Source organism: Ambystoma mexicanum, chromosome 13 (assembly GCF_040938575.1).
Source record: "Ambystoma mexicanum isolate Mex_15411 chromosome 13, UKY_AmexF1_1, whole genome shotgun sequence".
NCBI lineage: Eukaryota > Metazoa > Chordata > Amphibia > Caudata > Ambystomatidae > Ambystoma > Ambystoma mexicanum.
The window spans coordinates 504,282,241-504,300,407 of NC_090938.1; the positions used below are offsets into that span (position 1 = coordinate 504,282,241).

General features: G+C 41.7%; 1 protein-coding gene across 1 annotated transcript in view; it reads left to right on the top strand.

Moving 5' to 3' along the window:
- The window catches only part of WNK4 (WNK lysine deficient protein kinase 4), a 666,323-nt gene that overhangs the window by 573,060 nt on the left and 75,096 nt on the right, over nt 1-18,167 (top strand). Inside the window, exons 13-14 of the mRNA XM_069634171.1 lie at nt 2,560-2,626; nt 5,757-5,912. Of these exons, the coding sequence (XP_069490272.1) occupies nt 2,560-2,626; nt 5,757-5,912 (223 nt within the window). The remainder of the gene's footprint in view (nt 1-2,559; nt 2,627-5,756; nt 5,913-18,167) is intronic.

The following is an 18,167-nucleotide window of genomic DNA, read 5'->3' on the forward strand; positions in this document are numbered from 1 at the left end:
ACACACACACTCAGGATGAATAAAATCCAGAGAACAGAAGGAAGGACGGTTGTCAGAGAGAGGGAGCATTTTAAGGCAGAACGACAGATAAGGAACAACAATAATTTAGACAAGACAGGACCAACGTCGAAAATAAGGTTTTAGTTTAGTGATCTCATACAAAGTTGGATGCTAATTGTGCACATAAGAATTAACATTAGAGCCACTTTAATGCATGTTTTAAATGATGTGAGACGGATAGAGAACTAGAAACCATGGTACAGAAAATAGGTCTCTATGGGCCTCATTACACGGATGGCGGTGGACCAAGGTGCTAATAGCACCTTGGTCCATGCCGGTAAAATACCAGCACCGCCTTGGTGGAAAGGGGAATTACCGCCCTATTCCAAGGTTGGCGGGGCGGTAATTCCCCTTTCCCCCATTGCCCTTCCCCATTTTTGCCCCATAGGGCTCTATGGGAATGGGGAAGGCGCTAATTACGGTGCCGCAAATTGCGGTACCGTAATTAGCTCCCTGGTCCCTTTGCGCGTTGGTTTTTAACGCCTACAAAAAGCAGGCGTTAAATTCACCAACCCGCAAAGGGACCTCGTAGTAAGGCGGTAAGGGTTTACCGGTACCGGTAAACCCTTACCGCCTACTGTGTAATGAGGCCCTATGTCTTTTCCTGCCCTATCGTGGTCCTCCATTCCAGTAATGACTGGGTCAAGCATGGCATGGCCAAATCCCCAATGTCGGTCTGTTGGTAGGCTCGAAGTCTCGTAGCGCCAGTCAAGTCCAATCCGTTTAGTCCTGTTTGGGTTTCTTTACCTTTCTGGCATCTGAAAGGACTTGCCTTGACAGCCCTAAGAAGGAAAAAAAAGCATAATAAAAAACATAAGCATTGTGGATTAGTCTGAAGGCCCAAACGCCATCTGACTGAACCACAAAAACATCTGTGGTTGGGGCTAAGCCACTATCATTTGCGTGAGGCAAAAATCATACTTGGGGGATTCTTTGAGTGTTCCAACATCACTAATAATCAACTGAGAGTGTGATGGAGCCTCAATAACCATCTCTGGGCAGGGCAATAGGTGAATTGAATTAATGTCGGTGGGGTTAATACCCACAGAACAATCTGTAGGTGGCTCTATACCATAATTACCATCTCCAAATTACACTAAATCCTGAATGGCTGACTTTAGGAGAAGTTAATCCCTAATAAAATCTGGAAGTGATATTGATATTGATATCTTATTTGTATCGCACTCGTACACAAGTGTTTCAGAGTGTGACAAGGCAAGGGAGGGGCACAAGGGAGAACAAAACAACGATCTTACTAGGCCCAGTGACATTGAGAACTAAGAACTGAATGAAGGTATCTGCGTGGGGCTAAAATCTGAATATCCATGCATAGATACGGCTCAATCCCCAAAAACAATCAGCGTGAAGGATGAAGCTGAAACAAGCATCTAAACTGAATACATGCTTGTGGGTGGGACCAAGGTCTGAAAAGAAAGGTGTATGTGGGCAGGGCTAACGTCTAAATAGTTTTCTGTGGGTGTGGCTTAAATCCGAATGATGTCTTTGGGTGGGATTGAAACCCCAATGATACATCTTTACATGTTTCTCTGAGAGCCAGGCACCACACACTCACTGCTTTCTTTTCAGAAATGTAATGCTATAGTCATAGTACCTCGTTTTCAGCAATGCTGTTAAGTTGATGGATGCCGCTGGTGGGAAGTATTTGGTGAAAAAAGAAATAATGAAAGTGTTCTATTGCCTTAGTAGTTTGTATCTGCCAGTATGGACATTTATAAAGGTGACTACAAGGAGATTGTCCATTTAATGGGGTTCCTGAATTCAAATATTTTATATAGAAATTATAAGTAATGAACTTTGTTGATGCCCTACCAAATAACTCTCATTGTTTATATGTTTTAACATATACAAATTAATCTTTTAGTGTAGTATATGCAGGGGTGTGTAATCGGTTTACAAGAACTGAATTAAGGTACTTAAACCATGCTGTCATCAGAGATCTTCAGTTTCTGCAGATTTGTGTTTTTCACATAATTCCCTTGATTTTATTAGTCAATTGAAAATATAAACAACTGTTAACTCGTGATTTTCCCTTGACAGCACCTTTGTCATCTTGTCGTCTAAGTCTTAAATGGCCCCTAAATGGGCTGTAGAATGCCATTTATTTCCTGGGACAGGATTGAAAACTCTTTTCTCGTGTTTGTGAAACCTAGCAGGCTATGACCCCAAACAAGAGATGTGTTTAAATCCCACCCAGGGTCTAACTCACAATCTGTAGGTGGAATGGCACATAGCATATTCAATGTCCTGCAAAATTAGCTGTCTTTATTAATATCCCTGAATCTGCATCAATTTAGGATTATGATCATCTTTAGACAATGAGGTAGACAAAATGGAATCATACTAGGGAATCGACTAGATCACTGTGCCACCTGTGATCCCTGTCATTGTACAGGAGTAATACATGTGTGAAGCTTTCCATTTAAAAATGAAAGATGTGCAGCCTGTGATATTCAATTTCTTTATTGTTTTAATTTGCAGGCTGATTTGCAGTTGCAAGAGTTATCTCGCTCGTTCTCCTCCTCATCCTTGAGCGGATCCTTGAGCGGTAAGTACCTGGGTGGACTTTCTCTATGGCAGGAGTCTGCAACCTGTGGCTCTCTAGTTGTTTTGCACTGCAACTCCCAAGATCCTTCATCATAGACTATACTAGCTGCCTGCTGCTGACGTGATTTGTAGTCCAAGATATTTGGATTGTCAAAGCTAGCAGACCCCTGCTCTATGATGCCATTTGTATCAGGTTGCCTAACCGGGCAGGTGTTTTCCTGTAATCTAACAATAACCTCTAGTGCACAACTTTAAGCCAAGAGCCCTTGCCATTGTTTTGTATTTATTTTATATTTATTGTTAATTTTGTAACACACTTAATTCCAGCCAGTGGTTTCTAAGCACGGGATCAAGTCTCAAACCTGTGTTGTGCCGCGTTCTCTTGCTTCCAAGACAAACGCGTTGCCTCTGAGCAATCCTTCCTCCAAAGAATGCTCTGAGCGCGCTCACCCTCTGTAGGTTGTATGGTCACAACTCTTGGGTTTACAGATGTACCAGGGGTGCCTGATGCATCATTAGCTAGTGATTTATCTGAAAGCACAGCAATATCTAGTGCTTCCACACTTACTTTTACAGAAGCCTAAAAGTTAATGCGGGTTCCATATGTATTACACAGGAAGTTGTAGATGGACACCTTGCCCGACAAGAAGCAAGGTGTTGCCATGCATCACTGTGCAGTACATAGCATTGCATTTGGGCAACTGTGCACAGCAGGGATATAGTCCGCCTAGGTACTCCAGGTGGCATCTGATGCACAGAGTGAACGTCGAGTTGTCTATGAAGCCGCTCGGAATCTCAAGGCGAAATGGACCGCGTTGTTCAATTACACATCTACAAGTGTATGTTGTGTATGAGGATTTTGGCAGTTTGTGACACAAGAGTTAGGTTGAGGCGCTTAACCACAAACGTCTGTACTTAATTCATAAACGTCACCTTCTACGAAACCCTGACGTGGTACCAGAACGTCCAAGATCTACCCCATGTTTTAGCTGATGGACTTAAATAATATCCCTTTCTGGCTGTTTTATTCTGACCCTGAGTTCACCTCTTTCCTATGCTGTGGAAAGATTCCCTGCCTCCAAATGTAAACTCTTACCTAGAATATAGGTCTCTGGCTGGCATGTTCTGTTCACATCTCTTCTCCCTGTCCTTAGTAAAAAAAAAGAAACTCCCTCTTTCATCAAAGTAGGACTTCCTGGTTTACCTTTTGCTCTGTAACGTTATAAGAGTCCAACCTACCTCCATGATTACTCATTATGTCGCCCTCAAATGTTTTGGACTACAAGTTCGATGATCCTTCACCATGATGGTTGAGGATAATGGGAGATGAAGTCCAAAACATCGGGAGGGCCACATACTGAAAAACCATGAATGACTAAGTTGAGCAGGCGACTCTATGATGCAGAGTCACTAGTTCCCTAGCCCGGGCTTTCGTTTAGCATCTAGCGCAGTCAGCAAATTATAATCTTGCTTAACATCATCGGAAGAAATGTGGTTCCACTACCTGATTCCATGATTTGTAAATGGGAAGCACAAGACTAAACTAATCATACCATGATATGAATAGGTACAGTATCAATGGGCCTCATTCCGAGTAGGGCGGTAAGGGATACCGGGCACTGTTAAGGAGACCGGTGCTGGTAATCCCTTAACGCCCTACTACAAGGTCCCTTAGCGGGTCCCTCCTTTAACGCCTAGTCTGAGCAGCGTTATGGACGGGACCCGTTAAGGGACCTCGGAGCTAATAACGGTACCGCAAATTGCGGTACCGTTATTAGCTACTTCCCCATTCCCATTGAGCCCTATGGGGGCTCAAATGGGAATGGGTAAATGGATTTTTCAATGGGGATTTACCGGTCCCACACAGGTCGGACTACACCGGTAAGTCCCCATTGAACCAAGTCGGAGTCGGTACCGGTATGGGAGGTAGTCATGGCGCAAATAGCGCCATGACTACCACCATACTTGGAATGATGCCTAATGTCTCTAGCAGGTGGAGTTGGTACTAGTCCTATGCATCCTCGCAAGATTCTGGGCTTTCCCAAAAATTATGCCTTTCCATAAGGGAGACAAACCAGACTAGAAATCTCTGGTTCACATCTGTCAGGGGTGGTATTTAAAACACTCCTGTCAGAAAAACTAAAAAAAAAAAAACCTGTAACCAGTCCCCCAAACCTATGTATGCAACGCTTCACAGACATTCAGCCCAAAATGCCTGCAGGTTTTGGTGCATTACAAATACATACATTTTAAAAATCACCTGCTGCCACATCTCCGATGACTCACATTTGTTTCTAAAAGCTGCCTGGCACATAATTGCCCCTTTTGACTCAAACCACACCCTGATAAGGTTACTGGCCATCATTTTCTTCCATCAGACGCAGTATGGATCCCCCACAAAGCAGGCCAAATACTCAACTGAGTACACTCAGCTCAGTTTAATCGCTGCTAGAGGTTCAAACATGCATGCTCTAGACAGCCCACTTTTTCAAACCCCCTGGGAATTGTGAGTTGGGATGGCATGAAAGGCTTCCCTGTGGCATCCTGGACCAACTTCTGAGACAATTGGAACCTCCACTCTCCTGACAGAGGCACATTCCTTTGTACTGTCCGTCTCCATTCCTGACCTGTGATCTGCTTGCCACTCAGGGCAAAGTTGAGTATTTCTTATAATTTTTCATGTCTTTTTTTTAATTTAATTTTATTTATTTGTACAATTTACACAATAACAATAAGCAGACCATAAACGCAAATGAACAAATAACCAAAAGAAAGTAACAACATGCAGAATGCAATATACATATTTACAGATAAAGAACTAGTACAAATTCAGAAAATCATCCCACATCTTTGCATGTAATGACAATTTCCCTTGTCTCTTATAAATCATTCTTTCCATATTTGCAAGACTTGACATCCCTTCAATCCAGTCCGCAACAGTAGGTGCAATCCGAGATTTCCAGCCCCTCAATACCATCTTCTTTTCATGTCTTAAATGTAAAAGAGTGTTGCCAGGAAGGGCTCCTGGATTTGGGGGCTGGTTGGTGGGTCAAAAGGGGGCCAATGCCTATTTCGTACATGTGCATGGTCTGTCCCTGACTGGTTTGTTCCTTCTCTCTTTTGATCTGCAGATTTGAGGTGCACCAGTCCCAGCCAGTGCCTTCAATCCCCAGTTTTCCAGTCCCCAACTAACTCCATCCCGGAGAATGAGATTTTTGGTGCCTTTGAGCCGTCTTCGCTGTCGCTGACTTCAGGGTCCAGGCCTTACCTACCAGGAATGTCCACAGGTAATGGTGACAGTTTCCCTTTCAGTCCACTACCCTACTTCACACCCTGTGTGACCCTTGCCTCTCGATGCCTACTTTTAGGCGCTGGTTAAGCACAGCTCTAGACATCAAATGAGTCTTGTCATCGATAAACTGGTAACATAACTCAGCCGGTTGAGTGTTCACTGCTGAGATCTGTGTGTGATCTGCTGGCCACAGGCTTGAATCCTGGCAATGCCATCTCCGTGTTTCAACATTCTGAGTTCCATAAATGGTAATAACTTCAGCTGGTCTATGATATGATATCATAGGTTATTTATAATGTGCTTAATACCCAGAGGTTTCTAAAACCGGACCCGGGGATCAAACCTGTGTTTCTTAGTGTCGTCTTGCTTTCAAGGTGAGCACGTTGCTCCTGAGCTATCCTACCGAGACAATATAATAATTGTATATAAAAAATGTGGGTTCTACGTTGTTTCCTGGCCATTTATTTTTTTTGATGAGTTTGTGCCGAAAAATGTATTTCGACAAAACCCACTGAATTTTTTGTTTTTGGTTTTGGGGGGTTCCCTCCAAGACCCCCGCCCCCATTATTGATCAGTCCTTATTCCCCACCCACACTACCCCTTATGTCTCCTTACCCCCCACCCCCATATTTTTGTTTTCTGATGAGTTTTTTCATTGAAAATATTTCGTCAAAAAACTCATTAAAAAAATACTGATGATGAAACAGCATCATACCAAAAATGAGCTATGTACAAAAACGAATTATTATGAATACACGCGACTTTGTTGCGTAACCTGCAGTGCCAGTTTCCATGTCCTTCTACATAGAATAATGACTACAACATAAACCAAACAGGTAACTGATTTGAAATCTACAGAAATAAAGTTAATCAAGGAAAAACTAGACAAAAGTAGTAATATTTGACACACCAAATAAGCCTATTGATTAAATGAGTCGGATCCCTTCACAACTTTGCACAAAGCCCTGCATTTGGTCTGGCCGGGACTACGTCTCCCAGCATGCTCTTCATTTCAGGCCAGTCAGGCACTTAAGGCCAGCCTCACAGAACAGCCCATGCAATCCAAACAGATAAACATGGGTGAGCGCCCCCCTCAGCCCAGAAGGTTGTGTCTGCTGGACTACCTTACCATTCACTACGTTTCTGGAAAAGTGGAATTCACAATAGATTTCTATAGATCTTGCTAACCTTTAGCAGTTGCTCAAAAGTACAGCTGAATTCCCTACACATCCATTGGTTTTGCACCAGTGTGAAAATACATGCTGGGATTAAAGCCTGTGTGTTTTGAAGCAGAGCAGGGAAGCATGTCCGTTGAGTGTTTCCATTCCTCCACACAACGAGAATCCCGTGGACAGTTAAAAGGAGGTTTTAAGACAGGCCTAACACTCATACGCTTGTCTTGACACCTTCTTCGGTGAAACGTGGGACTTGCAAGATGAGCCCCTCGTGCTCCGACAAGAAACACTTGCATGGTTACACACAGTAGCCAGGGACTTACAAGGAGCGGGTGCATGACAACAGAATGCATACCGTGGGCAATGAACGGATGGTGGTAGGGCTGAGCTTGGGCAAGAACTGGCAAGAACACGTATAGAAAGAGCAGCCGGGAGGACGAGTGTATGCAGGGCGAGATGCACAGTGCCTAATCTGTCAGTCTCCGGCTTAAATCCCACCCCTTCTATTGCAACCTGGGTGCTTGTATTTCATGACATTTGAGTCTTTTGAAAGGGTATTGGTATTTGCGATACCAGTGACACTGACAGTTCCATGGCTGTATTTGTGGAAGTGTTTTACGTCAATGGTATCATACATGACATATTATGAGGCAGCAACTTCATAGTTAAAAATCAAACTTAGTTGCATACATAAACGTGCGCCCAATCCCTCTCTGTTTGTATAGTAGAATAGGACACTACAGCTAACAAGCCACCCAGCCCGTAGCGGCACCCATTTGCCATCCCAGGAAGTTCCCGTCCAGTTGAAACCACTGAGCAATGCATCGTGGGTATGCAAATTAGCTGAAAAGCATACATTTTTGCTATTGAAAACATTAAATGTCTTTTGTCTTATAGGGCAGCTCTATTTTATATATAGCTTTATTAACCTTAGAAAGATCGGTCTCAAGGATAACAACCAACCAAATGCACGTTCAGCCCCCAGTAGGGATCATTGTTGTAGTGCAGTCTGACACCCTGTGATTGGAGAATTGGGGAACATGTAGTGTGATAGATATTACATTCAGTATTCCCTGTAGATCTATGAAAGTAGTTCATTTCATATAAGCGCGTGTCAGTGATTGGTGTGTGCAGATATAATGTATGTTGAGCCGTGCTGAACCTACCTCTGTGGCACAGAGGGATCTGCACTGGCTGCCTGTATCAGCAAGGATCCAGTTCAAGTTGTTGACCATCTATCATAGATGTGTCTTCGGTAATGGCCCGACATACCTTAAGGATAGGTTGAACGTCTATCGCCCAAAAAGAAACCTTCAATCTGCCAAGGCATGCAGCCTTGAAGCTGATCGCATAAAAAGACCCTGTGGAAACGGCCGTGCCTTCCACGCACTGGCAGCACGAGCCTGGAACGCCTTACTGGAACTTCTGCGTAGGGATGAAAACCACCTGGTGTTCAGGAAATTGTTGAAGACCACTTTGTTTAAGTAATACTGGGAACCTGTCGGATCACTTTCTCTGTTAAGGGTGCCTGGATGCCTTCGGGCTTTGGCGCGATATAAATCCGTTAACATAACATAACATGTTGACAAGTCAGGACCCTCAGCGTCCAGTCAGCCTGAATATGCTGGTAATATTGACAGAGACTAAAAGACAATGGTATTATGGAAGGATGAATACCTGCTGCCACCAAGTAATAAGTATTCCCTCAACCAGCTTGTTCATATAAGTAAATAGCTGATACCAGCCCAGTTTAACTCTTTCCCGGATACAGTCGTTTTTCAGTCGGCTCTCATTGCCATTATTTTCAGGGCTGCAATCGGGTGGTCACATACTTGGTAAAGTGAAAAAAGTACTTTTCCACTGCCTGTCTCCTGGACAAGCCTCAGTGCTGGGAGACCTGTATGGATGTAAGTGGTGCAGGATAAATGCATAAGATATTATATTGCATTAGGTTTGGCTATAATGTTGTACACCCGTGCTTATCTTATGTCTTCTAAAGCTCTGACATCTATTTCACTTCCTCTTTCTCTTCTCTTCATATGATTAAGACGTCCCCCAGGCAATGTAAAGCCATCTACCTTTTAGAATGATCCCATTTTTTTTTATGGTGTCACCTTTATCCTTACCCATCGTTAACAGTGAGTCATTTCCAAATACCACATGTTTTTCCCGCTCCACACAGTGGAGGAAATTTAAGCCACAGAAAAGCATTACTACATGCAGTGTCAGGCAGGTGGTGTTACCACTTATCCCCAAAGGAGTTTTACGGGAACAACTGAAGGGGCCACATGACTCTAATCATGCAGAACCTTCCTGTAACCACATTTACCACAGTAAATTGATACAACCAAACCCATGTAAGTATAGGTTGCCACCCGTTCTACTCTTCCTAACAGGGTATTTACTGCCAAGGCATTATCTTTACAATCACTTTTCGTTTTGATTACATTAATTTGTAATCTGTTAACTTGATCATATTTACAAAAACTCAGGGTACTGCGTTGTAAGCCGACACATGTCTGGTCGAACAAAATGACATCATCTGCATAGGCCATCCATAGCACTTGTCGCTCACCCAGTTTCGGTGGAAGATTTCTTACCTCCATCAAGACTTCAGGCAAGTCTGCCAGGTAAATGAGTTTGGTGGTATTATCAGAGGTAATACCACCAAACTTGTAATCTGGCCCTAAGTGCTTAAACTGATTGACCCTCAATAGCAGCAGAATTTAGCTAGTAAGGTCCACAAACAACAACTCAGGATGCATGGTAGCCTACACACCTGCAAGATGGCAGCCAGGCTGACCCTCAACGTAAGGGCAAAATCATAACTGATGAACAATCAGCAATGTATAGAAAAGCAAAAAAATCAAGGCACTCAGATCTTTAGCGCTGTGAATTACCTCCTGAAACTGCAAACCTTAAAGGGGAAGTTCGCTCAGAAATGTTATTGGCCCAATCGATCAGGCTTGTATTTTTAAGTATACATTGATCGATCGTAAAACAAATTCTAGTGCATCTTACCTTAGTTTTTCTCACACTTAAACATGCAGAACTGATGGGTCAGGTAGAGCCATCTTGTGCTAAACTTAGCCGTCGATCCATCACCCTAAGTTTAAGTGCCCTTGCGTCAGCAACTCAGATCACCCACTCCTCAAGCTGACATCACTAGTCAAAACGATAAACTCCACCTATTCTCATGATGTTCGTGGACAGCATAGCCAAACGTACCCTGTCACCACCTATGTCATAACATCACTTAACGCAAAACCAGGAAGATCATCACACACATCCACGCACAGTGCGTAAGTTCTCTTTCTTGTCACAAAAAGGAGAAAATACTGTATGTTTTCAAGGAAATAGCAATAGTCGGGAATTAGTAGTAGTTATATTTTTAACATAACGCTCAAAATAGAAGATTACATCGACGAAAAAATTGAGAACTTTTGCCAATAGAAGTGATAACTAGAAAACATTGAATGCTTTGCATTTTTTCTATAACTGTCAACTCCCATCAAATATTGATGATTGCCTTGATCGATCGATTAATCCCTGCATTTGCATTGTGTAGTCAAACATCTGTGTGGTTAAACCTGGTGCGTTTCTGTTCCATCTCTGATGTTTGGATGCACATGGTGTTCTGTTAGTGAGAAGAAAGGATTTGTTTCACTTTGAAATGCAACACTTTTCGATCTGCACGTATTCATACCATGAACATGGGCATGTTGCTCCATGTAACTGCCACTGCATATGGACAAACTGGTGCCTGACGATCGTCCTAGAATATTGATATTACAGATGCGCTGTTGATGGTTATAGTCCAATTCTGGTTGAAAATCCAATCAATGGGAAGATTGTGTCCATGACAAATGCACATCCCCAGGATGTAGCTATGTACAATTGGGAATGCAAAAATACATTTCAGTACCCTTTTTAGACAATAATATACACCGTACATAAATATGTTAATGAACAATGTTTGGCTAAATTTACACGTATGAGGTCTCGTCTTAGCATCAAATTGAAATATAATCCGGCACATCATTAATCATCGAACATACAGCACACTTGCCAACTTTAGTCGCATAAATATTACGTAAAACTATGCTGACGTTATTTGTGATTTGCCATTGTCTCTATGTAAAGATTAGCAACCGCCTCCAACAACAGATCTCAGTAATACAAATGTTCCTTTTTATGTTCGCTTTCTTTATAGTGAATCTTATCAATTCTTTGTGGATATTCGACACATTATGTCCTTCAAATTGTTAGTACGGGGGATTAAAGGAAAAATAACAAAGACACCATTTATTGTGAGTTCTCGGCCTGGCAAAGGAAGGTTTCGTTTTCGGGAACAAATGCCACAAAAATGAACAATATTATTTTCTACTTTCAATTGCAAGCTGTGCATGGAAACTAATGAGATATTTTAATTATTCGACATACCAAAATATTGACTTCCATTTTGATGGTCTCAATGTGCCCTGTTCAACCCCGCTTTTGTCTGTTTCATCACATTTGACTAGGAGAGGTGCAGAACACGGACACCACGCATTGCTGTGTGCTCTCCCCCAGAACCAGTCATGTTCCTTGGGTATGCATGTATTCTTTGCTATAGATGCCCAGAAGGGAGGCCATCCTGAAGCATTGGGGGTGAGGTGCAGATCTGTCTGCCAAAATGGTTCAACTCGGGCTAGGTGGTGATTGCATTACTGTTGAAAGAGTTTTAAAAACACACGCCAGTCTTTCTTCAATGTAAAGGCAAGCAACCCCATCACAACAAAACCTAAGAGTATCGTGCCTGTACACATCCAAGCCATCTTCTCACTTTTCAAAAAACAGAATTCAAATACACGCCATGAAAACAGGCTTTTGCACCTCGAACCCAATACAACAACTTCTGAAATTCTGTCCATTGTATGCATCATTTCACCCATGGGACTTTGCCACCTATTGCAACATTACTCAATTAATCTACTTCCCAAAACCTGATAAGTATGTATTGCTGTTAGCTGAGTAGCTATTCACTACCCACCTTCAGTGCAGATCAAAAACGCACAAACTCATTTCACAAATAATCTTGGACATAGAGAGATGTTTACAGCGCAAAATACAGACGCATTAATATTGATGGATGAAAAGCATGGGGTAATACACAGAGACGGCACAGGCGGGCCAGGAATGGGGGTAAAGGGGTGATTGCCCACCAGACTGGCTGGACTGTTGCTCACAGAACTAGAGGTGCAAAGTGCAAAAAGAACAAAAAAAGAGAAAATCCTTAACATTCCAGCATGCCTAGAATAAGCTGAGTTTTGAAGGGCCTCCTGGGTTCTCTCTAGATCTAGTCAAGCAATCATCTTGATTTCTGCAATGATGCAGGGGCACCTAGCTGACCTCCACATGTGGGCCTCCACAGTGAGATGGAAATGAGCATAGGCCACAGATGCATGTTTATACTGCACATCAGAAAAGTATGCATTTAAATGACATATTCTGTCACCCGGGATGTCAAAGTTGGCCCATAAACCTTTGGCTCATTGCAATCCACAGCCACTTCAAGAAAAAGTAAGGTAAAAATACCGTACTTAAGACTGGTGCTCTCAGTTGACCTTAAATAAGGTTGCTCAATCATATATAGCTCTTGCGTAAAATAATTCAAATGTCAGACAAAATATATTTCCAAATGGTACAAAGTTTTTCCAAGAGAAATGTTTAATTCACATTTCCTGGTTTTATATCTTTCTTGATTAGTTCAGATATTGCGAGGCAACTCAAAATCGATAGGTCAATTATTAACAATAGTACATATGCCAATGCATTTCGGTCTGAGACCATCTTCAGGGCTGTACTGAAGTGAGTGTAGAATCTGCACCGTGTTAACATCAATTATTCATCAGAATACACATAAATATAATAGATAATTCAAAATAAAGCAAGGCACATACCCCAAATAGATCCAAATGGATGTTGTACATGTAAGAGAAAAATAAATATGAAAAATATGTCAACATACATTATATCGCTAACCATTCATAGTTGTTTTTCCTCTTTGTATTTTGTGTCCTGTACCTGCTAATTGTGAGTTGTCCTCTCCTGTGAATGCGTTCGTAGAACGTCTCCAGTGTTCCTGTTAATTGCCAGAGGGGAATATATATTACTATTATTCTAGCTATATCCAATTGAGAAGCTATTTCAACCTGAAAAGTTAAATGGGCTCTTACCTGCACTCGTATGATTCGCGCGCGGGACCGATCGCGCTCCCTGTGAGAGCGAAAGTGAACTGCGCGCGGCCAAAAAATGCTTTTAAGGGTAGTCATGGGAACCTAGGCGGGGCGTCGAGCAGCAGCAAAGTTGCTGTCGCACGTACGCCTCGGGACCCACCGCCCTACGGGAGCGCAGGGGGGCGGGACTGTTGCCATGACCCCAAGGTGTGTGTATGCTCTGTGTTACTGATGATGGAATTAACTCGAGTGAAAGGGAGGTGTGGATAAAGCCTAGGCAATTAGTGGAAACTATACACGTGACTTCGTTCTATATCTGTGTATATGTTCTATGAATGTCAACCAATGTAGGTGTCAAAATAAGGATAGATACTGGTTGTGTGGAGTGGATCATGCGATCCATACCCATTCATACACTCCTAAACATTTTAAACTGTTGCATGATGTGCAATTAATACATGTAAGTGCAAAAACACCAGAAAACAACACCAAGTTCAATCACACGTTTTCAATGTGTCCCCAGTTGTATCTGGATCTAAGTCCATTGCGCTTCTTCATCCACGAAGAATTCAAAGACTTATTCTTGAACCAACCGTGAATCTGGCTTTTTTAGAGAAAACACATATAATTGATCTCTTCATTGATTCCCTTCGGTGTAAGGGAACTTAGTCTGTCTATCCAAAACGTTTCTCGTTGATCAATTCTTTTTTGTAGATCCTCGTATCTTTCTCTTCTTTGGACTCTTTCCAGGACTACAAATTTAATCTGTGCCAGATTGTGTTGTTTACTCTGCCAGTGTCTTGCTACTGCAGAGCTTGCAGTCTTGTTCCTGATACAAGATCTGTGTTCGTTCCACCTGATCTTTGCTGTGCGCTGTGTTTGTCCGACGTAGTATAAACCACAAGGGCATTTAATTCCATATATGATTCCTGCCGTGTCACATGTGGCATAGCATTTCAATTTGATTTTTTCTCCAGTATATGGATGATTTATGGTTTGTCCTTTCATGATATATCCACAGTTGCTGCAGTTGAGGCATGGAAATGTACCTATGCGGTCCGTGCTTCTCTTCTTTTGTGGGGGTCTCGTGTGGACTAATCTGTCTTTCAAATTAGAACTTCTCTGGTAGGCAAATGTGGGGGTTTCTTTAAATAGGTGTTCTACCCTTTTATCACATGTAACAGTGTTCCAATTTTTCTTTATGATTGACTTAATCCGATTGCTTTGGCGTGAATATTTCGATACAAACACCAGTGGGGGAGAGATATCCTGTTTGTTGATTTTGGGTTTGAGTAATTCTTCTCTATCTTGTGTAGCCGTGCGTATTTCTGCTGATGTAACTTCCTCTGTTGAATAACCGCGGGCTAGAAATTTCTTGCCCATTTCTCTCACAGCTCTTTCGTATTCACTTTGGTTACTCACAATCCTTTTCACTCGAAGCAACTGACTGTAAGGTAAATTCTTGATCAGACTGGGTTGATGAAAACTGAGTCTATGTAGCAGACTGTTCCTATCTGTGCTTTTCCGATAGATAGTGGTTTGATATCCAGTTTCTGTGACGTTAATCTCAACGTCCAGAAAATGAATAGATTTACGTGAATATTCGTATGTGAACTGTATACGTGGGTCTATGTTGTTGATGTATCCAAAAAATTCTAGTAGGTGTGATTCTGTGCTCTTCCAGATGCCGAAAATATCATCTATGTACCGGATCCAGGTGATAAGTTCTTGATTCCATACGTTGTTTGTCAGAACATGTTCTGTTTCGATTTGATTTTATTAACCATACAAGAACTGGCCAAAGACCTTAAAGATCTGGGAGAGGAGATCTTAGAAATTGAGAAGTCTTTAGTGGCAACATTAAATAGAGAAGAAGTAGATTCCATCTTGGAAGACATCAATAAGAAATTATCTGGGTACAAGACGGAATTAGAAACCAAAAAAATCCGAAAATTCAAACGGGATACTTACGATTATCTCAAAGATGAAGTTTATACATGGATGGAAAAATATGGCCCTCCAATAAGGAAACCAAAACAAAACTTCACAAGCGAGACTTCTAGTTCTGGAACGGACACTGAGAGAGAAATACAGAATCAAGAAGAAGAAGCTACACCAGGAGCATCAAGTACAGCAGACCCAACTGAAACATCGAACAGAGAAAGAGAGCCTTTTTTAGGATTAGGAAGAAGAGAACAAGAAGGGGGAAAAGGAAGGCAAAAGACAAAACCGAATACGAGACAACAACAGAAGAGAACATAGTGATTAATTTGTCCTCTAGAAATCTAACCCTGTCTGAAATTAAAACATTACAAAAGGGACTCAGTTTTGTTCCTACATACGACAGCACCCTATTTGATTCTAAGATTGAACTATACAAACTGGTTCGTAAAATGAAATTGAAAGTTTTTTTCAGTGAACTAGAGGAAGAGAATCCTAGAAATACAGAAGATTCAGACTTCAAAGAATTCAGAGGAAAGAGCAATTTCATCCCACCAATAACAGTCCCCTCGGTGGATATCTTCCAGAAACAGGTTACAAGAGACCTTGAAAAGATCAAATTCAGGCATCCGAGAAATCAGAACATGAAACCTCATGAGTTGGAACTCATTAAGAACTTGTATGGAGATGACAGGATAACAATACGATCTGCAGATAAAGGAGGAGGCTTAGTTCTACTCAATACAAGCGATTATGAAGAAGAATGCTTTAGACAGCTTGGGGACATCAACACCTATGCATCACTAGACGCAGATCCAACAGAGGAGATTCGGGGTAACCTGGACAAACTTTTGGAAAGAGCAGAAGAATTAGAATGGATAAATCATAATACAAAGAAATTTCTGACGAATACATATCCAAAAGTTCCTCATTTCTATACTCTTCCGAAGATACATAAAGATACACAGAAACCTCCGGGAAGACCTATAGTAGCCGGAATTAACAGCATCCTCGAACCACTCGGAAAATACATTGACTATTTCTTGCAACCTTTGATTCAAAAGACAAGTACCTATATCAAAGATTCCACTCATTTCCTACAACACCTAAGAAGTGTTCCATTCAACAACGACAACATTTGTTTCACAGTAGACGTAAAAAGCTTATATACATCGATTCCCCATGACTTGGGCAGAGAAGCGGTGGAGTGGATGCTCCTGAGGGAAGGAGAAATACCTGCACAAAAAGAGTTCATTATGGGATTGTTGGAATTCATTAGTAACAATTCATACTTCCAATTTAAAGATAAATTTTACTTACAGGTTGCAGGCACGGCCATGGGGGCAACCATGGCCCCTTCATATGCAAACTCCTTCATGCACAAATTCGAAACAGAACATGTTCTGACAAACAACGTATGGAATCAAGAACTTATCACCTGGATCCGGTACATAGATGATATTTTCGGCATCTGGAAGAGCACAGAATCACACCTACTAGAATTTTTTGGATACATCAACAACATAGACCCACGTATACAGTTCACATACGAATATTCACGTAAATCTATTCATTTTCTGGACGTTGAGATTAACGTCACAGAAACTGGATATCAAACCACTATCTATCGGAAAAGCACAGATAGGAACAGTCTGCTACATAGACTCAGTTTTCATCAACCCAGTCTGATCAAGAATTTACCTTACAGTCAGTTGCTTCGAGTGAAAAGGATTGTGAGTAACCAAAGTGAATACGAAAGAGCTGTGAGAGAAATGGGCAAGAAATTTCTAGCCCGCGGTTATTCAACAGAGGAAGTTACATCAGCAGAAATACGCACGGCTACACAAGATAGAGAAGAATTACTCAAACCCAAAATCAACAAACAGGATATCTCTCCCCCACTGGTGTTTGTATCGAAATATTCACGCCAAAGCAATCGGATTAAGTCAATCATAAAGAAAAATTGGAACACTGTTACATGTGATAAAAGGGTAGAACACCTATTTAAAGAAACCCCCACATTTGCCTACCAGAGAAGTTCTAATTTGAAAGACAGATTAGTCCACACGAGACCCCCACAAAAGAAGAGAAGCACGGACCGCATAGGTACATTTCCATGCCTCAACTGCAGCAACTGTGGATATATCATGAAAGGACAAACCATAAATCATCCATATACTGGAGAAAAAATCAAATTGAAATGCTATGCCACATGTGACACGGCAGGAATCATATATGGAATTAAATGCCCTTGTGGTTTATACTACGTCGGACAAACACAGCGCACAGCAAAGATCAGGTGGAACGAACACAGATCTTGTATCAGGAACAAGACTGCAAGCTCTGCAGTAGCAAGACACTGGCAGAGTAAACAACACAATCTGGCACAGATTAAATTTGTAGTCCTGGAAAGAGTCCAAAGAAGAGAAAGATACGAGGATCTACAAAAAAGAATTGATCAACGAGAAACGTTTTGGATAGACAGACTAAGTTCCCTTACACCGAAGGGAATCAATGAAGAGATCAATTATATGTGTTTTCTCTAAAAAAGCCAGATTCACGGTTGGTTCAAGAATAAGTCTTTGAATTCTTCGTGGATGAAGAAGCGCAATGGACTTAGATCCAGATACAACTGGGGACACATTGAAAACGTGTGATTGAACTTGGTGTTGTTTTCTGGTGTTTTTGCACTTACATGTATTAATTGCACATCATGCAACAGTTTAAAATGTTTAGGAGTGTATGAATGGGTATGGATCGCATGATCCACTCCACACAACCAGTATCTATCCTTATTTTGACACCTACATTGGTTGACATTCATAGAACATATACACAGATATAGAACGAAGTCACGTGTATAGTTTCCACTAATTGCCTAGGCTTTATCCACACCTCCCTTTCACTCGAGTTAAT